Source organism: Neophocaena asiaeorientalis, unplaced genomic scaffold (assembly GCF_003031525.2).
Source record: "Neophocaena asiaeorientalis asiaeorientalis breed wild unplaced genomic scaffold, Neophocaena_asiaeorientalis_V1.1 scaffold26, whole genome shotgun sequence".
In the NCBI taxonomy this organism is placed as follows: domain Eukaryota; kingdom Metazoa; phylum Chordata; class Mammalia; order Artiodactyla; family Phocoenidae; genus Neophocaena; species Neophocaena asiaeorientalis.
Genome location: NW_020173108.1, coordinates 5889711 through 5914910, shown reverse-complemented (window position 1 = coordinate 5914910; position 25200 = coordinate 5889711). Strand labels below are relative to the sequence as shown.

At 40.0% G+C, this 25200-nt stretch overlaps 1 protein-coding gene across 2 annotated transcripts in view; it reads left to right on the top strand.

The window, feature by feature from the left end:
• The window catches only part of EPB41L4A (erythrocyte membrane protein band 4.1 like 4A), a 254773-nt gene that overhangs the window by 190794 nt on the left and 38779 nt on the right, over positions 1-25200 (top strand). For both annotated transcript variants that reach the window (XM_024743369.1, XM_024743370.1), the window contains exons 13-15: positions 15757-15847; positions 18356-18439; positions 19396-19509. In XM_024743369.1, coding sequence (XP_024599137.1) covers positions 15757-15847; positions 18356-18439; positions 19396-19509 — 289 coding nt within the window. The remainder of the gene's footprint in view (positions 1-15756; positions 15848-18355; positions 18440-19395; positions 19510-25200) is intronic.

Genomic DNA, 25200 nt, shown 5'->3' with positions numbered 1-25200 from the left:
TTGCTACACTTCAGTTTCTTTCTCCTAAATCAAAAGGAGTCTTTCTCTACATAGTGTGGACCAGCCTGTGAGTCCACCTGAGAGTCTTTGAATTATATTTACCATATAGCATCAACTTCACGTACAAAGGATAATATAATTATATGAGGGAGGTGTGGCCTTTTATGATTGATGGGTGGAGAGAGTCATTCAAGTGCAGAGAATGGGCTTTGGAAAGACATCAGTTACCCCTGATTTATTCTAGAAGATTGGGTATAAACAAGTATGAGGGAAGTAGGCGAGTCAAAGGGCCCCCTGTGTGTAGGTTTCTCCTTTCCTGCCTGCCTGAAGATCTCTGGGTACACAAGGGCAACTGTTGTCAGGCAGTATTGGGAGCCCAGAGTTGGGTATCGTCCTACTTAACCTGTTCCTACTTCCCAGAGTAATCATTTTTCTCACCTTATTTTTACCCCTACTCTGTGCTCACCACTCTCTAGGCGCTCCAGCACCACTGGGATAGTCTATGGCTATGAATTGGGGATAACAAACATGTTACAGTGAATCCATAATAATGATGAGATTGTATGCTTGTTTTAAAGTTCACATAGTTAATCATTTCATCTTATGTATAAGGTGGTTTTCCCTATTTGAGGTAATCAGGTACTAGGCCTATCCAAGTCCACTTTTCATGTCAGGCAGGCAGTGGAAACATAAGACAAAAGGCTAAGCTGAAAGGGCTCGGGGAGGGAAGCAGAGTTGTTGAATGAGGAGTAAACAGAAGCTGGGGCTGTGGATCTGTGATTTCATAAGTCAAGTCCCAACCTCAATAAGCTGTTAGATCAGCAACCTCACTTCTGCAATATGAGCAGGGCTGTTGCTGTGTTTGTCATCACAGAGACTGAAAACTACCTAAATGTCCATTAGTAGGGAACTGGCCTAATAAAATAATAGATGTGTACCCCTAGGAAATACCATGTGTCTCTTAGAAGAAATCTGAGGGCAGGATTTGACGTTGTGTTGATCCGATTCTATAGTCCCACCACGTCTGCCTTGAAAGGTCAGATCCCCTGAGGAGCTCCACAAGGCAGAGGAATGTTAATGACCAACAGTCATTGAGCATCACTGCATGCCCAGTGCTGTACTAGGCACATGCAGATAGTATCTCCCTCATTTCCTTTAGAAGGGTGCTGTGACTCTCAGTGTAACAGGTGAGAAGACAGAGGCAAGGACTTGCCCAGGGCCCCAGAGCTGGAATATGATCCCAGGTCAATTAGAGTCTGCGATGTGGAGAGAGGAGGAACAAAAAAGAATGTGATAAATTTGTGTCAATATGGAATGATCTCCAAGAGATAGTATAAGCAAGAAAAAAAAAAAAAAAAGCCAGGGGTGAGGGCCAGCAGCATGTAATATGCTCCCATTACATAAAAATACAATCAAAAAGAGAAATCAGAAATCCGGAGTGGGAGAGAGATTTTTTTTTTACTCTGTATTCTTTAATAGCATTTGTGTTTTTACCATGTTGTACTTTAAAAAAGCCCTTCAGATACTTGTCATGAATGCCTTAAGTTCACAAGATGATTTCAAATGTCCGTTCAAGTTTCCAGATGAGGACACTGATATTATGCTAGGAAGCGTGCATCATAATTTATGGAAAAAGTAATAGAACGACACGAGACAGATCATACAAATTCAAATGTTAGGATTTCTACTGGGCTGTTACAGATACAGCTCAAGTCTTCGAGGCAAAGGGCATAAGACATTTTCATATCTGTACATTTAAACGTAGGCCTTAAAGTTTAGGAGATTGCACTGTAGATCCTTGAGTCAGAGCATGCTTTGTTTCAAAGGAGGAAGACTCATGTAGGACCCACAGTCCTTGGATTAGATGAAGTAGAGGACAATCACTTTGCGTTGTAGGCAAGGAAACTGAAGCCCAGAGAGGTGAAATAATTTGCAAGTGTAGCAGGTTCTGGAACCTGGAGGGTATCTGGATGAGAATCACTAGGCACTGTGAGGAATGTCTGGAAAAAGACAGTGACATAATAACTCTCACACCTATTGGGCACTTGATGGGTATTGTGAAGTTTTTGCATGTTTGTCCTCTCTAGGTCAGCTGAAGACAGGAAGGGAAGAAATTAGTAAAAATTGTCATACAAGGGAATTGGAGCAAGGCATTCTGACCAAGAGTTGTTATGTGGGTAGTTTTGGAGAGGATTTCTAGAAAATTTAGGAGAGTGTTAACTTTGTTTTCGAAAGAGTGTGATTATGACTGTCCTCCTTCAAACCTGATAAGTCAGAATTAGGTGATCAACTGAGGTGTGGTCCAAATCTGTGACCTCACTTTCTCTTCACCCTAAGAACTCCTGCAACTGATTATGTAAGCCTTTGCATTGAGAAGGCATGTGGTACAGTGGCAGGAAAACAAACAAACAAACAAACACATACCTGATTTGAGTAGACTTGAATTCCTGGTCTAACTCGGCTGTGACTTGTAACACATCATTCAACATGCTGAGCTTTCACCTCATTGTCCATGAAGTGAAGCAATTCTTTTGGTAAACCTGTGGGAAGGTGGGTAGTATCCTCATCTTACACATGAGGAAACAGTAGCTCAGAAACGTTGAATACTTATTCAAAGTTACACAGATAGTAAGAGCAGCAGCAGGGTTTGAACCCAGGTCTTTGGAATATTAAGGCACATCCTTGGAAAGTGAATGGAAAACAAAAAAAGTGAAAGTTGATTTGAAAATAAGTATACATCCTCTGGTTTTCCCACTATTGTGTGATTCCTTTACTTCACTAGATCTGCTTGTTTCAGCAGATATTCTTGAAGATAATGCATTTACAGAGGAGCAGCAAGTCAGTCTGATTTTATATCAAGTCATTTTTTTAAGAAAATATTTAAGTTCTTTGGGACATTTTACCCATGAAAGAGGGGAAATGGCAGTAACCGTGTTAATTACAAGGAGCATTAGGTTAGGTCACAGAGTCGGGTGTATGGTTTGTTCAAGGCTGTCTTCCTTTGTTGACACCCTTTTCTATTCTGCCTTGAAGCTGATGTTTATTTTCATTCTGTAAAAAATGTCTTAATATATGGCAAGCTGGTTAGATTTTCTCTAAAAAGTTAATGATTCCACTCTTTCTGGGAGTGTTTAGCATTCCATGCATAGCTATCAAAATTAAAAAAGCACGCAAGGCTAAAGGCGTATTGTATATTCCAGTTAAATACCATAGCTTTAGTGAGTTATCATAAATGACACTTTTTATCCCCTTTACCTTCTCATTCAACAAGAATTTATTGAGCGCTTCTTTGGCATAAGACCTGTGATGTTGTAATTAATAATAAATAATCATTTGATGAAATTAGAACACTTACACCATACATAAAAATAAACTCAAAATGGATTAAAGACCTAAATGTAAGGCCGCACACTATAAAACTCTTAGAGGAAAACGTAGGCAGAACACTCTATGACATAAATCACAGCAAGATCCTTTTTGACCCACCTCCTAGAGAAATGGAAATAAAAACAAAAGTAAACAAATGGGACCTAATGAAACTTCAAAGCTTTTGCACAGCAAAGAAACCATAAACAAGATGAAAAGACAACCCTTAGAATGGGAGAAAATATTTGCAAATGAAGCAACTGACAAAGGATTAATCTCCAAAATATATAAGCAGCTCAATATTAAAAAAACAAACAACCCAATCTAAAAATGGGCAGAAGACCTAAATAGACATTTCTCCAAAGAAGATATACAGATTGCCAACAAACACATGAAAGGATGCTCAACATCACTAATCATTAGAGAAATGCAAATCAAAACTACAATGAGGTATCATCTCAAACCAGTCAGAATGGCCATCATCAAAAAATCTACAAACAGTAAATGCTGGAGAGGGTGTGGAGAAAAGGGAACCCTCTTGCCACTGTTGGTGGGAATGTAAATTGATACAGCCACTATGGAGAACAGTATGGAGGTTCCTTAAAAAACTAAAAATAGAAAACCACCATATGACCCAGCAATCCCACTACTGGGCATATACCCTGAGAAAACCATAATTCAGAAAGAGTCATGTACCACAATGTTCATTGCAGCACTATTTACAATAGCCAGGACATGGAAACAACCTAAGTGTCCCTCAACAGATGAATGGAAAAAGAAGATGTGGCACACATATACAATGGAATATTACTCAGCCATAAAAAGAAACGAAATTGAGTTATTTGTAGTGAGGTGGATGGACCTAGAGTCTGTCATACAGAGTGAAGTAGGTCAGAAAGAGAAAAACAAATACCGTATGCTAACCCATATATGTGGAATCTAAAAAAAAAAGTGGTTCTGCAGAACCTAGGGGCAGGACAGGAATAAAGACACAGACATAGAGAATGGACTTGAGGACACGGGCAGGGGGAAGGGTAAGCTGGGACAAAGTGAGAGAGTGGCATTGACATCTATACACTACCAAATGTAAAGTAGATAGCTAATGGGAAGCAGCCACGTAGCACAGGGAGATCAGCTTGGTGCTTTGTGACCACCTAGAGGGGTGGGATAGGGAGGGTGGGAGGGAGACGCAAGAGAGAGGGGACATGGGGATATGTGTATATGTATAGCTGATTCACTTTGTTATACAGCAGCAACTAACACAACAATGTAAAGCAATTATACTCCAATAAGGACATTAAAAAAATAATAATAAATAATCATTTGGCCTTCATCCCCATTTCTGGCACAGAGCTCCTAAAACACTTGGAATTTCCTAAGCGATAAGAACCCTAAAGGTGAAAGGAGCATCTTTTGTTATTCATAACAAGCCCCTTTTAACCACGCCTGAATTTATGGTAATGAGATGACTTCTGGAAAGCCCCAAACAAGTAGGGGGCGCTTGTTGCCAGGGAAGCTAATCTTGAATAGAGGGTTGGAAACTTCAGTCCCATTCCTTGATTTCTGGGGAGGGGAGAAGCACTGGAGGTTGAATCAATCACCAATGGCCAGTAATTTCATCAGTCATGCCTATGTAATTGATTTCATCAATCATGCCTAGGATTTTTTTTTGTAATAAAAACTTAGAAAGGATGGGGTCCTGAGGGGTTGATGAACACGTAGATCTAGATGTGGAAAGTGGCGTGCTTACAGCATGGAAGTTCTATGCCCCTTTCCATGTATCTTGCTCTGTGCATCTCTTCGTCTGGCTGTTTCTGAGTTACATCCTTTTATATATAATAAACCAGCAATCTAGTAAGTAACTGATTGTCTGAGTTCTGTTAGCTGATTTAACAAATGAATTGAATCTTAGGAGGGGGTCTTGGGAACCTCTGATCTATAGCCTGTTGGTCAGAAGCACAGGTGGCAACCTGGACTTGTAACAGGTATCTAAAGTGAGGGCAGTCTTGTGGGGCTGAGCCTTTAACCTGTGGGATCTGACACTACCAGGTAGATAGTGTCAGGATAGAGCTGAATTGCAGGATACCCAGTGAGTGTCTGCTGAGAATTGAAGAATTACTTGATGGTGCTGGAAAAAACATCCAGTGCAGACCCTATTCCATGGAGCATGGGAAATGAATAAAACTTGGCCCCTGATCTAGAGGAACTTCATCATATAGAAAGACTACAGCAGTTATTTAGCACTTGCTAAATGCCAAGCATTGTCTAAACGCTTTCTGGAAATTACCTAATGTAATCCTCATATCCACTATGTAAGGAGTTGGTGATATCTCCATTCTACAGATGAGAAAACTGAGACCCAAAGAGGTTTAATAACTTGTCCAAGATCACACAGTGGGTAAATTGGCAGAGCTGAGAAACATATTTGGGTTTGTATGACTTGTATGCTTAACCACTGTCAGACTGAAGAGGTAGAAACTGAAATACGGGCACACGTGTCAGGTGTCGTGGATTGGAGCAAGGAAAGTTGTAAGTGTCCAGGAAGATAGTTTGCTTATGGCTAAATGTGTAATCCATGATGCTGTTGTGAAGGAAGCGGATTTTGAAGGACGGGTGGATTAGGAAAGAAGATTTCGAACTGAGTGTGCAGCCCCTGGTGGGGAGGAGATACAAGAGGGCTTCCAAAGGGTTATGTGGGCCCAGGCAGTTTTGATAGAATCAATTTCCAGATTCTCTTTCCTCAGAGCAGTCTGCCTGTGATAGTAGGCTTGCCCCTTCCCAATGGACGTTTTCCCATTTTCTAAAAGAAAGGCAGACGTTTTTCCCATTCCGAATCTGTTACACGGCTTTGCCTTTAAATGTTAAACCTCCTGGGTTGGTGTTGGGAAAGTAAAATGATCTTAATTGTCAAGTGACACATCGTTGCATGTCATTTTCTCATTTTGACTTTCACCAAAATTGGTGGAGGACCCAACTGATTTGCCACCTGATAGAAAATTCAAAATAATTTTAGGTAATATATCACTACTTGTAGAGTTATAGGTCTACATGTAACTCTTAGAAGTTCTTTGGGACACTGGTGATATCTTTATAACAGAATACTTAACAGAATAATATAAATCTCTACTTAATGCGAACAGGGTTTCTCAGCATTGAAAATCTATCCAAATAAAAATAAGGCAGAATTGTTGCTAAACTGTTTCATTTTAGCACAGAATATTCTTGAATGGGTAGATCCATGTAATCATTGGGAAAACAAAACTACCCTGTTTATCTCATTAAGAATTACTTTTCAATAAAAACTTACTTTTTATATTTAATAATTATTTATCAGCATTCATATGGTATGCTAATAATGTACTATTAATAATTGTAATGATAACTTGGTTCAGAAAAAATTTTTACCATGTAGAGCTTTATGGTCATGGGAAATAAAACTTTTACCTTATTTCTATTTTTTTTTTGTCACAGAAGTAAGATAGAGTGATGAATAAAAACTTTCAAGTATAAAACATATTACTTTGGGATACATTTTTGCAGAGGAGATGGAATTGAATTGCAACTACAAGAGAAAGATTCTATGAAATTTCCAAATGCTAAACTCATTTCATCTATTTTTAAAATGAATGACTGGGTATCACATTTCTATGGTATTTTATTACACTGGTTATATTCAAGAAAGTCATGAAACAGTTACATTTAATTAATTGATTTTTTTCAGTTTTTTTTTTTTTTTCTTTTTTTCTGTGGTACACGGGCCTCTCACTCTTGTGGCCTCTCCCATTGCGGAGCACAGGCTCTGGAAGCGCAGGCTCAGCGGCCATGGCTTATGGGCCCAGCCGCTCCGCGGCATGTGGGATCCTCCCAGACCGGGGCACGAACCCATGTCCCCTGCATCGGCAGGTGGACTCTCAACCACTGCGCCACCAGGGAAGCCCATTTTTTTTCAGTTTTAATATTTTTATTGAACTATAGTTGATTTACAGTGTGTTAATTTCTGCTATACAGCAAGGTGATTCAGTTATACATATATATATATAAATATATTTTTTATATTCTTTTCCATTATGGTTTTTTATAGGATATTATATGTAGTTCTCTGTGCTGTACAGTAGGACCTTGCTGTTTATCTCTCTTATATGTAAAGCTTATACCTGCTAACCAACCTCCCACTCCATCCCTCCCCCAGCTCCTTCCCCCTTGGCAACCACCAGACTGTTCTCTATGAACATAGAGATTGGAAACAGTTACATTTTAAAATGTCAATATTTACTGTATGCTGCAAATGGCATCCTTTGGTACTATTTAAACTTTTGATGCAAAATGTTAGATAGCATCTTACAGACATGCACTGAGGTACATCATTTTTCAAATTCTTTTAGTGAGTACTTGTGTAAAAAGCTTAAAGAACCCCGAGTTAAGGCCTCCTAGATATGAACTCAAATATGGAAGCAGAAAAACCCAAAAATTTTCTCAGTTTTGCCTGAGTCAAATAAGCCTTTTTAAAGTGATCTTTACACACAATTATATGTATTTTGTATTTGTATATACTTTATATACTACTGTAATTACATCAAATAAAACCTCTAGAGCAGTGGCCTAGCGCACTTCTCTGGAACAGAACCGACTTTAGGTCAGGTGTGGAACTGTCCACTTGTCCTAGACCAAGTGAGCATAAATGGGGGGCTTGAGAAAAGATGGCTGGAGAATGTTTGTGGTATGTTGCTCTAAATTGTGTCGCTGATGGGGGTTGGGGGTGGTAGGCTGGGGGGAGTACAAGAGAGTACTGGGATAGGATGTGAGCGTTTATTCCGTTTTCTTCCCTCAAACTGTGTCCTCCTATCACAGGAAGAAAAAACTTGATATCTAAGAGATTTGCCACACTTCCTGCTTCCAGGCAACCATTCACAGAGAGGTGTTGGCATTGGGCCTAGGAGGGCTGAAAGGAAAGACGGGCTCCCCTCTGCTGTTAGTGCATCTGGCAGCCCCTCAAGCATACGCAGGTGTAGATCACAAGTTCTTCAGTTGGTACAGCCCTTTTGTTCTACTCTGAGGGCCTGAAGTTCTTCAGTTGGTACAGCCCTTTCGTTCTACTCTGAGGGCCTGAGGGAGTAAACAGATGCTGAGAAGGGCCTTTCTTGGTTTTGAACCTGGCCTTCTGACCTGCAAGGAAGTGTGTTTGCGACCATCTCTCAGTGTGTGTGCCTCTGTAGCTCCGGCAGAGGATGAAGTGCTTTCATCTCATGCTCCCAAGTTGACCGTTTTGGTCATGAGGAAAGCAGAGGGATCCAGGAGAGTGCTGCGTCAGGGAAGAAGAAATTGGAAGCAGACCAACCAGGGAAGGGATCTTTCATGCACAGACATATTTTCCTAGCATCTTTCTCATCTGCACCCACTCTTTATAATCTACCCTACAGCTTTCTAGTAGAATGCCTTGTTTGATCTTGCAGTTGACATGTAGCAAAATCAGTGTCTTAAAAGTCTGTATGTTTATGGTAAAGAAGTAACTGTTTAAATATCACCCTTGGGATTTTTGAATACAGAAACAGAAGCAGGCTGCCTCTTTGGGATGAATGGGCTGATGTCAGGCATTTGAACTTTAAAAAATTAGCCACTGGACACTGAAACACTTTTATTTTCCAAATCGTGTGTTTTGAAATTTAATTGTGTTTTACGTAATTTCACAAGTGTCAGTTCTGCTAAATATAAAACCTTTCATGATGATAGGGGAAAAAAATGAATATATGTGAGGTTTCCTTGGTCATTTTACTGTTTGACTGTAATTCGTGGTGTTAGAAAAATATGTTTTATTTTTGCTAAGTTGCTCTACCATCTGCCATTTTTTTCATAGTAACCCAGTCTAAAGTTGGTGAAACCAAGGCAAAGTGATTTTGTACTGTCAGTGTGAAAACGAGAGCTAAAATGTATTTCCAGTTATTAGCTCATTCTTAATTCATGAATATCACATTTCTTCTGATAAGTCATTCTGAGTCAGATAATATGAAATCAGATTGTCTTTACTGAAACCTAATAATCTGTTGTGCTGGGAATAGTTAAAATCTGTCCTGATTATTTGTCTCAAGCATCAGATACAGTGTTTTAAAAACATAGATCAGAAAAGAAAATGAAAATAAGTGAGATGAAATTTAACCTCAAAGTTTACAAATGTATCATATTTGAGAGTTTTAAAAATGAAATCATGTATATATTACAATGCAGCTTAACTTATTGGCTATTTGTTCTTCTCCCCATTTAACAGAAGAAGGCATTCTCTCTTTTCTTTTAATGTCACACGTTCATCCTCCATGCCTACTCTGTAAATTCAAAGCAATGGCAATTTAAATAACATCAATCATTTAACTAAGGTTGACAGGTGTAAAACTGAGCTATGAACTTTGTGAAACTCATAATACTATTTAAATGCAAAGTGTTTTTGTAATTGAACATCCATATGGATTCAGCACCACATCTTGAAATCTTGACATCACCGGTTGACTTTTAAGAATTGCCCCCAGACCAAGTAGCTAAACAGATCCTGGGAAAGTTGATTCTGTTTCAGACAGCCACTCTTCTTGATCCAAAGGCGAGGGTCACTTACGATGAGGGCGCTCAATCGTGAACAGAGCCAAACCACACAATAGTCTGGTTGTGGTCCGGTGCACACAGGCTGGAATCATTTGCGTATAGGGTGTTAAAAAATTAACAGACAAGACCATGGAGCTGTGGACACTGGCACTGCACTGCTGCCTAACTGGTAGGGAATTGTGTGTACCCATATTAAGCTGTAGTGTCTAACAGTCCAGAGACAAAAATGATCACAGGTCATGAGCTAGATTTGGCTCCTTAATAAACTATAGCAGTCTCCTGATAAACTTATTCTTCCACATGTGACCAGTCTCATGAATAAAGCCCTTTGTCTCTTCCCCTGCCCGGGCCGTGCCGTGCAGCATGCAAGATCTTAGTTCCCCCACCAGGGATGTTCCCTTGCCCCCTGCAGTGAAAGTGCAGAGTCTTAACCACTGGACTGCCAGGGAAGTCCCAAGTCCTTTGTCTTTTTAGTGTGAACAATATGGAAAGTGAACTGGATGCTTCTAATCCTAACTGGTCTTGCTAGTGTTGATATTTTATGTAAAATAAAATACAGATTAACCTAGAAGCCTTAGTAACCACATGTCAATAACTGACCTTTGTTGTAGGTAACCTGTGACTTTCATTTAAAAGAGTGGAAAAGAATTGCATGCTATGGTGGAAGGCTGCTTTTAAAGCTCTAAGAAGTAGCCCAGGCTTGTAGGATGTGGTGCATGTCATCTCTCATCCTGAATTTCCCATACGGCCACATCCAGATATATATTTTTTTTGTCTTGGTTTTGACACATTTTAAACATAATATCATTATCCTGAATTTTCCCTTCTAGTGGAAAAAATAGTAGAAACAGAAATACATCCTCTATAATAACAGACCTTCACTGAGTATCACCATGTATAAGACACTGTGCTGGCAATCACGGGAGCACAATGATATGTCCTTCATTTTATTAAGATTTTGAGGGCCTATTCACTTTACTAATAATTTTAAATTTTAATAATTTCATTATGTGTATTATTAATATTTTATGAAATATGTACATGATAATTTGTGTTTCTAGATATTTTAGATGGAAAACAACTGTTTGGCCTTATCTGAAAGGAAGAGTTACACCAAATGGAGTGATTGTGTAGTGTAGAAAAATTTCCCGTAATGTTTTATATCTTGACGTGGGTAGTAGTTAAATAGCTGTTCACTTTATAATAAATTTGTTAAACTGTTCATATATGTATGTTATATTCTTTTCTGGTGGTCCATTATAATTTACAATGAAAAAGGAGTGGTGAAAAACGATTTCTTCAGCCTCAAAATTTCTCCTGGAGCAACGCCTGAAATTCCATTGTTATCAGTTAATTATTTTAGTTAATATTTGGCTCTTCCTTTTTCTCTTTAAAATGGAACTATGGGATTTCCCTGGTGGCGCAGTGGTTAGGAATCCGCCTGCTAATGTGGGAGACGCGGGTTTGATCCCTGGTCTGGGAAGAACCCACATGCTGCGGAGCAACTAAGCCTGTGCACCACAACTATTGAGCCTGCGCTCTAGAGCCCGTGCGCCACAACTACTGAAACGCATGCACTCTAGGGCCCGCGTGCCACAACTACTGAGCCCGTGTGCTGTAATCACTGAAGCCCACGCTCCTTGAGCCTGTGCTCCGCAACAACAGAAGCCACCACAATGAGAAGCCTGCGCACTGCAGCGAAGTGTAGCCCCTGCTCACCACAACTAGAGAAAGCCTGTGCAACAACGACGACCCGATGGAGCCAAAAAAGAAAGGAACTATTCTGTGACTAATTAATACATGAAGAGATGAGCCCTTTAGTGTGGTTGGTTTGTCAGATCACCTCTTCTCTCTAGTCCAAGAATCTGAGCTAATGTAGGGGGGATGGTTCTGGAAGGTGGGATGACGAGGGGAGGAAACATTTGGAAAAGGAAGGCAGTTAGTGCATGTCAGCAAAATGGAGTCAATAAACCTAGATGATGCATAACCATCTCTCTCACCTTTGTGGATTTCAGTAAGCAATATATAACCTAACTTAATTGCTTAGCTTTCTTCTTAAACGGTAGCATTATAAAAAAAAATCTCATTTAACATAATTAGGACAATGGTTAAAATACAGTGTTTTAAAAATGTAGTTATTGGGCCTTCCCTGGTGGAGCAGTGGTTAAGAATCCATCTGCCAATGCAGGCGACACGGGTTCGATCCCTGGTCTGGGAAGATCCCACATGCTGCAGAGCAGCTTAAACCCATGTGCCACAACTACTGAGCCTGCGCTCTAGAGCCCACGAGCCACAGCTACTGAGCCCACGCGCCGCAACTACTGAAGCCTGTGTGCCTAGAGCCCGTGCTCTGCAACAACAGAGAAACCACCATAATGAGAAGCCCGCGCACCACAAAGAAGGGTGGCCTCCGCTCGCCGCAACTAGAGACAAGCCCGTGCGCAGCAACAAAGACCCAACACAGCCGAAAATAAAGTAAAATAAAATTTAAAAAGTAGTTATTACTTTTAAGTGCACATTTAGTAATATAAAGCTAATAAGTATTGCCTAATTAGGGCTTTTTAAGAACCCTACGTTCATGAACAGAATAGAGTAATTTATAGTTAAATATGAATATTATATGAATGGATACTTCAGAAGTGCTCCCACTGAGTTAAGGCTTGTAAGTAGCTTTTCTCCTTATAGTCTGTTTTCCTAGTAAGGCTTTTACACCATAGGCTTGTCCAGTTCACATAGCTGTAGAGGAGGAAAATACATATAAACGGATTTTTTGGTTGGTAGTACACTGTTCTGAATATAAAAGAGCCATAAATTAAATTGTATTACCCTATCTAGTTATGATGTGTATATGAGAGTTATGTGACTAACATATATACCATTTTATGTTAGTAAAATAGTCTTGTCGGTCAAACAGTTTATTTTGAAGAAGCCTGGCTATGGTGTTTGTGAGTGTCTGAGAGAGAGCTTGTGTGTGATTTTTTTTCCTGAAATTCTTTGGGAAAACCATAGATTTAGTGTTTGATGTCAAGAATTATGATTTAGATATTGTGAATAACCCAATGTTGGTTTCTTTAAGAAAAAACGCATGCATACATAGTTTGAAATTTTTCTATTTTAAGATAATGCTCAGTTTTTGATCTACCTGTTTATTAAGTTTTTGGAAGCTTCGGAAGGAAACCAGGTGAAAGTGATCAGGCAGCCTCACTTTCCCCCAGGTTGTTAGACTAAGACTGCTCAACAATATTATGGTTACCAGGCGGGAGAGGGAGGGACGGGTAAACTGGGAGATTGGGATTGACATATACTCACTACTATATATAAAATAGATAACTAATAAGGACCTACTGTATAGCACAGGGAACTCTACTCAGTGCTCTGTAATGAAAGACTAGATATGTGTATATGTATAACTGATTCACTTTGCTGTACAGCAGAAAGTAACACAATATTGTAAATCAACTACACTCCAACAAAAAATAAACAAGCCAAGAAACAGAAAGAAAAGACTGCTCAGCCTGGGAAATAGCCTTGGGTACATGAAGGTCCCTTGCAGTATAAATTAGTAATACCTGCTGAAAACAATACCACATTTTAAAAACATGTATTCAAAACAATTAAATATATGATGTTGGGGTAATTCTGTCTGGGGCACAAATGAATTAATCCCTCCTGCCACTGTCCCGGGGCCATACCACATGGAATTCCAGTTTTGAGAAGCAGCTCCATCTGAAATCTGCACCTGAAATTTTGGGAATCTGCCTAGGTGATTTTTATTAAGGGTTATGGCAAAATAGACAGTGACTGGCCACTCTGATGTCTGATAGCACATGGGGTTGTTCACGTGAGTTGGTTGTGTTCCACTTATTATACCTGGTGAAATTTCCCGTAGATCTCAATGTTATTGTTTTCTAATGCCTGGATTCTGAATGTTGCTCCCACATGAGCGTACCTTTAATGCCACATATCTCCAGGTTCACCTTTTCATTTCAGGGTTCCAGAATAGGAACAAAATGCAGATGTTGAATCCATGTCAAATTCCTTGTAATAATAGTTTTGGGAGCTCTTATTTGAAACCACTGTTTTCTTTCTGTGTTCAAGGTGTATGTCTTAATGTTTATCATTCCTGATGAGTAGCCAAACCTGCCTCCAAGTGTTCTGGAGGGAATGGCCAACTTGGGGGTGCTCACTTGTTTCTCTTGTTGTCTTTCAGCGTTGGTTGCCCTTGAGAGAGAATTCTTCTCTTAGTTGGCTATTAAATATTCTTCTCATTGGACATTCTTTTTTTTTTTAATATTTTTAAATTAATTTATTTATTTTGGCTGCGCCAGGTCTTAGTTGCAGCATGCGAACTCTTAGTTGTGGCATGCGTGCGGGATCTAGTTCCTTGACCGGGGATCGAGCCCGGGCCCCCTGCATTGGGAGCACGGAGTCCTACCCACAGGACCACCAGGGAAGTCCCCTCATTGGACATTCTTTTCACTTCTAAAGAGTCTGTTTCTCCCAGTGGACCCTTAATTTAGACTGATTTTTGAGGATGAGGTGCAGGTGGTCATGGAAGGCTGTGTATTGTGGTGGCTTAGAGCTAAGACTCAGGAGCCAGACTGCTGGGTTTTAAAGCTGCTCCCCTGCCCCCCCCCCACTCATGAGCTCTGGGACCTTGGCAAAGTCCTGTTTTTCTTATCTTTAAAAATGGGGATAATATTAGTATCTACCTTAGAGGATTATTTTGAGGATTATATAATTAAAAAGACCCGGAAGTACTTGGGGCAGCACCCAACACGTGGTTAAGTGCTCAGTAAATATTAGCTCTTATTAGTATTACAGACTCACCTCACGACTCGAAAACCGTTAGGGGTGATTACTCTTTGGATTGAAGGACCTGATCCGTGGACATACAAGATGCCTTTCTGAGGAAGACACACCTGCCTGCCACATGGTTAATTGAACAAGGGCTTCGGACATCCCCTCCCTGGTTTCCCCTGTACCTCCCAGAGTGAGGGCCACGCCGCTGGAGAAAAGAAGACAACTCATCAGTGCTGCACATCTCACCCCTGAAGGCTTATCTACCTCCCTCCCAAGAATGGGATCCAGACTTCCTGGTTGGACCCATCTGCTGCACTTTATTTGGATCATGATTTCCAACATTGTGTCTGCTGGGGGCTCCCTCTGCTGGTTCATCTAGCATGTATGCAAATCTGCGGAATAAAAGCTTTTAAAAAGTCAGTTTTAGACCTTAAGGGATATTTACATTAAAAAACACATTTGAAAACTTTTTTTTTATGTGAGTGATACAATTCACGTCTATATTACTCTGGTTTTGCCATTTGCCTTATGAGTTGGAATATTTTCAGGTTCAAAATATTTTGGGTAGGTTGGATTGAGAATGAGGGTTGTCATGGCATGCCAAGAAACAGTAACTTTTTTACAACGTAGTTATCAAGGACCGATTGGAATGGCTTACATTCCAATATAATAGTACTAAATATCTTAGATTCTTAGTTTAACAGTTGATGTGGGGACTTTTTTAACTCTTAAAGTCTCAAAAGGTACCATTTTGAAGTGGTGCCATAACCTAGACCCCTTTGGACATTGTTATGTTGAGGGCTTAGTACATTTCAGAAAATAGTAACTCAGATTTATTGGGCAATTCATTATGCATTTGGAATTAAAATTTATCAATACAGTGTGCCATGACATCCCTAAAGTTACATTTAAAAATATGTTTTTGCTTCTTTGTGTTTTTCTGACCACTATCTCCTTTCTTTTCTTCTCCACTATCTCTTTCTTTCCCCTCTTTGCTACTAGGATCAGACAGCATAAATCGGGTAACTGCAAACATGGAAAATGGAGAAAATGAAGGAACCACTAAAATTATCGCACCTTCACCAATAAAAAGGTCAGTCGGTTAACTGAAAGGACACACCACTATATGCTGTCACAGAAATGCTTTTTTTCTGTTGGCAAGGTTAAGAATCTTTTCACTCTGATAATTAACTAGTACTTTTGATGAAAAAAATTCTGTGGGCCAAAGAACACTTTAAAATGCCAGTGAAATATAAAACATCAGGATATGTCCCTCTCATTTGAAGGAAATGCTCCTGCTGTCATAGCGTGATAAAGTCACAGATAGTGTGTGGTCTGCCTTCTCTGAGCAGAGTGAAAATTCCATGGGATTTTTTAAATGGCATGATATAATGGACTAACTCAGAGGGACCTGGGAAGTAAAGTAGATCATATTCACGTTCAATGTACTGCGTTCATTACAGCGATGCATTGAACTGTGGCCCTAGAAAGAGGGTTTATAGCATTTAGGGGCACAGGGTTTCAGAAGGCAGTGATTGCATATGTATAAAGAGTCATCATGGTCCTGTGCACCAATTTTCCCAGCAGCCTCCCCCAGCAGAAAGACCTTCTCTTAATATATTATGTGGATTGTTTCCCTGAAAGATCAGCCTTGTTCTCTGTTAAGACGCTGTTTCAGCATCACTTTTTCCTATCTCGAATTATGTTCATGGAACAGGATGTTACACATACAATAAGTAGCTTTCATCAGCTCACTTCCTCTATAGAGATTGCTCCACATGCATCATGGAGAAGTCCAAGCAGTCAGAAATACATGACCTTGAGAGACTTCTTAGATCATCTACTCCATCTTTCATTAGTAAATGCTGGTGTTTTCATTCAACTGGGTTGTTGTTACTTGGAGGGATATAGTTTATGATTTCTCAGCAAAACAATTCTAAGTTATGAAATTTCTCAGAGTTGCAGGGTGTCCCCAGGGTTTTGCCATCATTTTGTTTTGTTTAGTTACAGGACACTCCCTGTACAGGTTTTCTTTTTGGAATGACAAGTTCTTTGCTTTTGCCTACACTTTCGTTTACTGTGCTTCCCTTAGTCAGCCTCACGGCTGTGGCTAGTGAGTCATCTTAATCTGTATGTACAGGATATGCTTATGGTAAGCCCAACATAAGAACAGTAATCTTGCATGAAATTCAGATCCCAGGAGTTCAATCCCCTCTGTAACTGCATTCTTGCCCATAGGACTGATACCTGAAGGGCCGCCAAATTTTCCTACTCAAGTTTCAGATGAGAAATAGCTCAGTCAGTGAATGCAATTAATTTGCCCCCCAGGATTTCATTATTCTTTCGCTGCTCTCTCAATTTCCCTTTCATCTCCCTACTGCATTTCTCAATCTCCCTTTTCTCTTTTCTTTCTGATTTATTAAACACACTCAAACTCTCTACTGTTGTATTAAATCTACCATATTTATTACTTTTCCTCATTTCAAAAGTGAGGTTTTACTTTAGAAATTTGATCTTCCAAATATTTTTTAACCTTTATAAGAGTAATATATTGCTCATATATAAGTAAAACATACCTACTATCTACTAATGGTCTGTTACGTGCCTTTGTCAAATATCTAATTTTTTAAGCTTATGTTGTATTAATTGCTATATGAATATAGTATGCTAGGGTACAAGTTTATTTTCATTTTTTGAAATGACCTTGTTATTTTCTCTCTCCTCTTTCTTGACTGTTACAAAGAACTCTGCTATGACTATATTCCAGGACTATTAAATAGAGGATTCCTCAAAAAGCCAGGGTTAAAAGTGGATTAAGAGTTAAGTAGATCTATCTTTTTCTGAAGTGGAGTCTCCCGGGGAAGTGAGAGGTGACACACCTCCCCTACTCCCCTGGTGACAGAAGAGTTCTGATGAATCCTTTCCTTGTGTCTCCCATGTGTTTCTAAAACAATTTGTTGGGATTGAATAACAACTCAGTTATATTTACATTCTTAGGGCAGAAAGATAATACTAGGTCAGGAAATAGCATTTGAAAGTCATTCTGATTTGGAAGGATGAAGCCAAGATATGGCAGAAGCTGGGGGCAGAGAAAGTCAGTTCCGGTAGCCTGAACCTGCCCAGAGCTGACCAGCCTGCATAGATTCAGACCCAAGGCCAAAGCCAGCGGTCTCTGACCTCTGCTGAAAAGAAGGAGCCAGCTTCATGAGCCCAGATACTCAACTTTCCTTTCTCATCAGCCTCTTTTTCTTGGCTTGCTGGTGCCCTTTTTTCCTGTCCTGCAGGTGGACTCTTTAGAAAGGTTCTTAACAATTGATGACTCGGCATTTGGTTGACATAAAGAAGTAAAACTAGAAAGAAAGAAGGGGAAAAGAGACCCCCAAAGTACTGCTGGAAACAAGTATTTTTTTAAATTAAGTTAGCCACTTTATATTCTTTCTGGAATGAGTCACAGGTATAAATAAAAACACATTTAAAAACATTTGTTAAATAATTTTACTGAAGAAATAAGTATGTGAGTTAATTTCTTTTTATTTTCCAGTTAATTAATTCCTTTTATTTTCTAGCTAATTTCTACACTCTTTTTGTTTTTTAATTAAAGCTTTAAGAAAGCAAAGAATGAAAACAGCCCTGTTACCCAAAGAAGCAAATCTCATGCGCCGTGGGAAGAAAATGGCCCCCAGAGGTAAAGAGAATCATTGTTTTTATAAAGGAGAACAGTATAAAAGGGGTTAGCAATTGCAGCTTGTTAAATAATGGAATCCAACTGCTTTGTGGCTGGTGATGACTAACTGTGGACAAGTCAGTCAGATTCCTAAATCTGTGTGACCGAGAACTTCTGAAGTAGAGGTCAACAGGATGTGTCCTAACGTGAAACTTTCTCCTGGAAAGACAGAAAGGAAAATTTGTATATACTAAGAAACTGCCTGAAAGAGCATTAGGATGGCTTGGTGGTCATTAGAATATGCGAAATGACATATAAATGGTAATTTTCCCAATTTCATAGTTCTTGTAAAAACTTGAGTTGAAAACTATAGCTCATGAATAATGCTTCTAGTAGACCTTTATTCCTAGAAATATAGAAATATTTAGTTTCTTTTGTTCACAACTACCATACCAGGAGCAGACCTGCATCATAACTTACTGGCCATATAGTTATGGTGGTTCCAGGTCTGACCACACAGTGGTTCAGATTCTAGCTCTGCCTCTTTCCTAGCTACTCTACTTGGCTGCTTAATTAAACATTCTGTATTTCTGTTTTCTTTTCTGCTACATGGGTCTAATAATTGTACTTTGGTGATTAGGGTTGATCTGGAGAAAAGCTCAGGCAGCACCTGGCATGTGGTGGTTTCATTGTAAGTGTGGATTGTTGTTGTTATTGCCATCATTTGTGTGTGTTGGTTTCTTACTGTTGAAGACCAGTGAGACAAACCCGTTCCTGCAAAATGAAGATTTTTATGATTTGTTTACTTCTCTTTTCTTTCAAGAAATCTTGTCAGCAAAGAGAACCATGTGCTCATGATCCAGTATTCTCCAGGCAGTAACAAATGTGCAGTCATGAACACTTCCCTAGATCCAGGTTAGGGTGTTGCTCCTCCAGGCCCTCTGCGGACATCATTGACCTTTCCTCTTCCACTCCAGCGGACTCTACAACTCCCCGAACGACCGCACGAGATCTCCCAAGTTCCCCTATGCACGCCGCCGAAACCCCTCGTGTGGGAGCGACCATGACTCTGTACAGCCCACCAGGAGGAGGTAAGCTGAACGACCCTTGGTTTTAAATTCCCAACAGAAGCTCTGGATCCCAGCCGCATTTTAATCACAGGTTACTCTCATAGTATCATGATTGTTTGTCTCCCCATGGTAACAGAGAGCTTATGCTTTCGGGTTTTTTTTTTTAAACATCTTTATTAGAGTATAATTGCTTCACAATAAGGATATATGTTTATGTTTTGTTTTTAATTGAGATAAAATAAGCTAGGGGTCCTGAAGCATTTCTCTTAAACAGCCAGAGTTTCAGAGAATAATTTCATGAAATATTGATGGGAACTCGCTTTCTGTATTGTAGTTAAGACTACATTTTAAAAAATGTATATAATGTATTTTGAGAAAAGATATTGTATATATAATATGTAGTGTATATAATATATATTGTATAATGATACATATTAATATATAAAAGATTTAAATGTTTTGATCTGAGAAGATAGGATTATGTTTAGAGAGAAATCTCTTAGTGGAGACTGAGTGCTTTGCTCTCAGGACTGATATTGTTGCTTAAACTTGAGTAAAACCCCTTTCAAAGAACAGAGAAAATGAATCCTGTTACATTTTACCCAGCAGGTCACATTGTTTGTGTGATTATATTTGCGTGTGTGTACTTAACTAAAAAAAATTCATATCTAGCAGTTTTGGACTGTCTCTGCAAAGCAGCCTGGGCAATATGACAGGTCCAAGAGAGGAAGACCTAGAAATCACTTACCAGAGAAATTCATTTCATTCCTACCTGATGGGGACTGTGTTTTACTTTGTGTACCTACATAAATAGTATTTTACAAGTGACTTATAATTATGAGAAATTCAGGTCATGTTTTCAGATAACTGTCAAGGTTCTTTTTGTATACACTGTAGATTTAGAAAGCAGAAGCCCCTCTCTTTTCTCTGCCCTTGTTCGTACTCACTTGCTGGTGCATCCCTGTTTGATGTCTTCTACTTCTGCCAGTTTCCCAGGGTCTTCATCCCCAGCTTTCTCAAACCAGGTCCAACTTCACTGAAATCCTTTGGTGATTAAGAAGGGAAAGGTCATCACCTTCACCTAGTAGGACTGAGAAGGGGGAGCTGGATCATGAGCAACACGATTAGATAGAATAATGGAAAAATAGCTTCCATTTACCATGTTCCAAGTACTGAGCAGATTACTTGCTATGTGTTATCTCATTTAATCCTTATGATACCCCTATAGAAATTGGTGTATATATCATTCAGTCACTAGGCCTTTCCAGCAGAGAGGGATTAATGCAGGGATTGGTACACAAACATGGACAGGACTGAAGGAGCAAAAGGCAGAGAGTGGTGCACGTCTGCCACCTGGACACTGTGCAGCCAGGAGTAAGAGGAGAGACAGGGTGTCACCCAGAGAGTCAAGGCTGCTTCCGCCTTTCAGCTGGCCCTCGGGTACTTGCTGCTGGCACTGCCGGGGCTCCGCCACTGTAGGAGTGACTCTTGCTGCCACTGCTAGAGGTACCACCGCCATAGCTAACACTGTGGAACCCCCAGTTGTAAGGAGTGCAACAGTGGGTGCCACAGGTGCTGCTAGAAGCAAAATCACTTGCCCTTTCCTCCTGACTTCAAATCTCTCCTGAGTGCCTAAGTGGCAAAGGAATCCAGGAAGATGTGATATTAAGGCTCCGGTCTTGGCAATACAGGGGAGATTAGCAGTGGGTCCAGATGGGACTGAGAACCGATGGAAAATCCCTGGCCCAGCATTATTATCTCACTTTTACAGATGAGAAAACAGGCTTGGGGAGAAAATGGTAGCTGTTCCTTGCGGGTAACTGTTCCAGTCTAGAAGTGGATCCAGGTCTGTACATCTGAAAAAGGCAGGGATAATGAGTCATCACTTAAGGCAGGGGAAGAGATTTTCTGCCCCCCTTCCCTACCAACGATTGGTTCATCTTGGACAACACTTAAAATCAAGGCAACATCACTGGGAAACACTTTAAAGTGTATTTGTGTGTATATATGTGTTCAGGGGATGTGGGTAGTGGGAACTGCTAAATATATTAAGAATTTGGCACTGTTTGATTATTAAATAGATAGGTTTTTATAGTTTTTCATCCTAAATTATTAGTGTACCTTTTCAGCATTCCCTAAATAAAATAATTACACACATTGAGCAGATGGTCATTTTTATTTTAATATGCTTGAAAATGAATTTATCAAGTTTTTACATTATTCATAAAAATTTACATTTTTTTCCCCCGAACAAATTGCTTGAAATAGTCGGGAGCACACATATTCCCAAATCCAGACCTAATGACTTTTTTACTGAGATACGTTTTCTGCTGGCTTCCTGTGAAATACAGAGAAGTAATTGTGGTGCGTGGACAGAGGATCCTTTCATTGGCACCATCCAGAGGAAAGGCTTTTGATTTTATAGAGAGTCTTTTTGTCTGAGCATCAGGGCCTCTGTCTGGTTCTGTGTGGTACTTGAAAGGTCTCTTATTGGGCATGTGTGTTTTGAGGAGACTAGACATTGCTGCATGTTGGTATAAAGAGCTAGAGCTCATTCTTTGTTTCTTTCCCCTCTAAATGCCCTATAATTGCCCTGTCCTTCTCAGTCTTGTTTTATTTTCACACATATTTACCTTGCCCTTGAGCACAAATCCCTGCATAGCTGGATAAACTCTGACATTTAAAACCGAGATTTGTCATCAGCATGGAGAAATCTCAAGGACTTAAATTTAATAATAGAAAATTCTGGGCTTCCCTGGTGGCGCAGTGGTTGAGAGTCCGCCTGCTGATGCAGGGGATACGGGTTCGTGCCCCGGGCCGGGAGGATCCCACATGCCGCAGAGCGGCTGGACCCGTGAGCCATGGGCGCTGAGCCTGCACGTCCGGAGCCTGTGCTCTGCAACGGGAGAGGCCACAGCAGTGAGAGGCCCGTGTACCACAAAAAAACAAAAAAAACAAAAAAACAAAAAAAACAAAAACAAAACAAAAAAAAATAATAGAAAATTCTATTTTGCAGTGCATGGCCAGGATAACATATTTTGCAAAACATATCAAAATTTTCTATTTTGCCAGTTGTTTGTCATTAAATGGATAAATATATCAAATTCTAGCTGGGTCTAGAACACTCATCCTTAACCTTTTTGGGTGATAAAACTCTCTGAGAATCTGATGAAATGTTGGATTCATTCCGGAGGAGGAAAAAGTACTTAATTAAATACACGTACAGATTTTCATAGAATATTTCAAGGTTCATGGAGACCCTGAAGCCTGCTTGTTTAAGCAGTCCTGTTCTAGAAGAAGAAGGCTAGCATACTTCCTAGCCAGTACAAGTTATTTTCACCCCTGTCCATTTTCACACTCAGAAATGTTAATTAGTGCCTACTTTATGCCAGGCACTGTGTTAAACAGCACTAGAGAAAGTCCCTGCCCTTTGGGAGCTTACAATTTGGGGAAGAAATACACGAATCACACAAATGCCTATGCAGTTATAACTTTTCTATGTCCTTGAGTGGGGAGTTAATAGGGTGCTTAGAGGGATTTATAAGAACTTGTTATTGTAACCTAACATGTCTCCAGAAAAGTACACATATCACAGGTATAACAGCTTGATAAATTCTAACAAACCAAACACTTGTGTAACCAGCACCAATAGGTGAAGTTTTGCTGACTCCTTGAGTCAAGGAGGTCGGGGAAGTGTTCCCTGAGGTTGGATTCTTGAGCTGCGTGCTGAGGCCAGAGCAGGCAAGAAGAGAAAAGATCATTCCAGGAACGGGGGCAACATATTCAGGGGCCTTGGGATGGAACAGAGTGTGGAGCAAGGCTGAAAAGCCAGTGTTGCTCAAGCACTGAGTGAAGAGAAATGTGTTGGAAATGAGCCCAGAGAGAAAGATGAGGCCAGATCTCAAAGGACACCTGGAGGGCTTCCCTGGTGGCGCAGTGGTTGAGAGTCCGCCTGCCGATGCAGGGGACACGGGTTCGTGCCCCGATCTGGGAAGATCCCACGTGCCGCGGAGTGGCTGGGCCCGTGAGCCATGGCCGCTGAGCCTGCGCGTCCGGAGCCTGTGCTCCGCAACGGGAGAGGCCACAACAGTGAGAGGCCCGCGAACCGCAAAAAAAAAAAAAAAGACGCCTGGACTTTGTTGAGGATTTTGGTTATTAGACCAGTGGTTTTTCTAAGGGGGTGATACCACAGTTGCATTTGTATTGGGTAAAGGTGATCCTTACTGTCCTGTGGAGAGAAGGTGGGAGAAGGTAGTAGGGGAAATAGATCAGGCAGCATATGAGTCCTGGAGAGAGAGAATGGGAGCTTGCGCTAAGGTGGTGATGTGGAGATATAAGGAAGTGAATGGTTTTGCGACCCTGTAGGAGGTAAAAGCAGTGGGACTAGAAGGACCAAAATGAGGGGTGAAGGAGTGACAGATGTCAAGAATGAGTACAGGCTTGTGCAGTTTCATGGATTGAGGTGTGATGTACTGAAATAAGAACCACCTGGACATTACAGGCTCAAAAAGCATAGCTCTGAGTTTGGTTGTTGATAAGTTGAATTTGTGGTACCTTTGAGAAGTCCACATGCAACATTTACATGGATTGTTGGATATAAGTCAGGAGCTAGATTAGCCATCTGGACTGAAATATAGATTTCTCGTAGGTGTTAGTTGAAATATGAAATAGAACTGAGGCTGTCTAGATAGACAGTATGGATAGAATGCAAAGACAAAGCCAGTGATAGAGCTGTGAGAAACTTTAGCATTTATTTGCTTTAGTTGAAGAGGATTAATTTGTAAAAGAGTTAGTGAAATTGTGCCCATGTGAAAAATCAAGAGAGTGAAGAATCTGGTTACTAAATAGCTTCCGTCCCTCTTCATTCCCAGACTGCTAGAAGCCAGGTTTATATCTCCTAGGCATGAGATTAGAAAATCTCACTGTAGGATATGGACAGATACTAGGGGAAAGGCCTACAGATAGCAGCTTTCAAAGGACCCTCCAATGAAATGGTTGAGACTACCCACTTAACTTAGCTCCACATTGCAGTGAGGCCCTCAGTTAACATGCACTGCACCATCCAGAGGGTTCCAGTCTTTTTCATGCCTAATGCTTAAATACGAAGAGAGCCATAATCACCTGGCACTTGAGGATAGCATCTCTTTGGAAAGACAGAGACTGAACCAACAATTAGGAGTGCATGTGTGGGAGCTCACAGGAAATAGAGACAATATAAGAAACAAAGAAAAATTTCTAAAAAAGTTTATTATCTTTAGAAAAGTGAAAACTGTGGTATTGAAAGGAAAGAGTGCATAAGAGTTTTCAGATTTTAAATTTGTGGGGTAGAATTTTACATAATTAATAGAAGGTTTGGAAGATAAAGTTAAGGAAATCTTTCCCAAAGTAGAACCAAAACAAAACAAAACAAATCCATGGAAATAAGGATTAAAAATGATCGAACCTGGATAGCAATCATTTGACTAATAAAATTTCTAAGGGAAAAAAGACAAAAATTGCAGGAGAGGAAACTATTAAATAAATAGTAAATACAAAAAAAAAAAAAAAGAAATAGTACAAGAAAATATCCCAGAACGGAATGATTTAACTCTATAGAGAGAACCCACTGAGTATTTGTCATACTAGATTGAAAAATTAGATCCATACCAAGATCATTAAATTTCAAAACATTATAGATTAAGAAAGAATTTTTAAAACTTGGTGTCGGGGAGG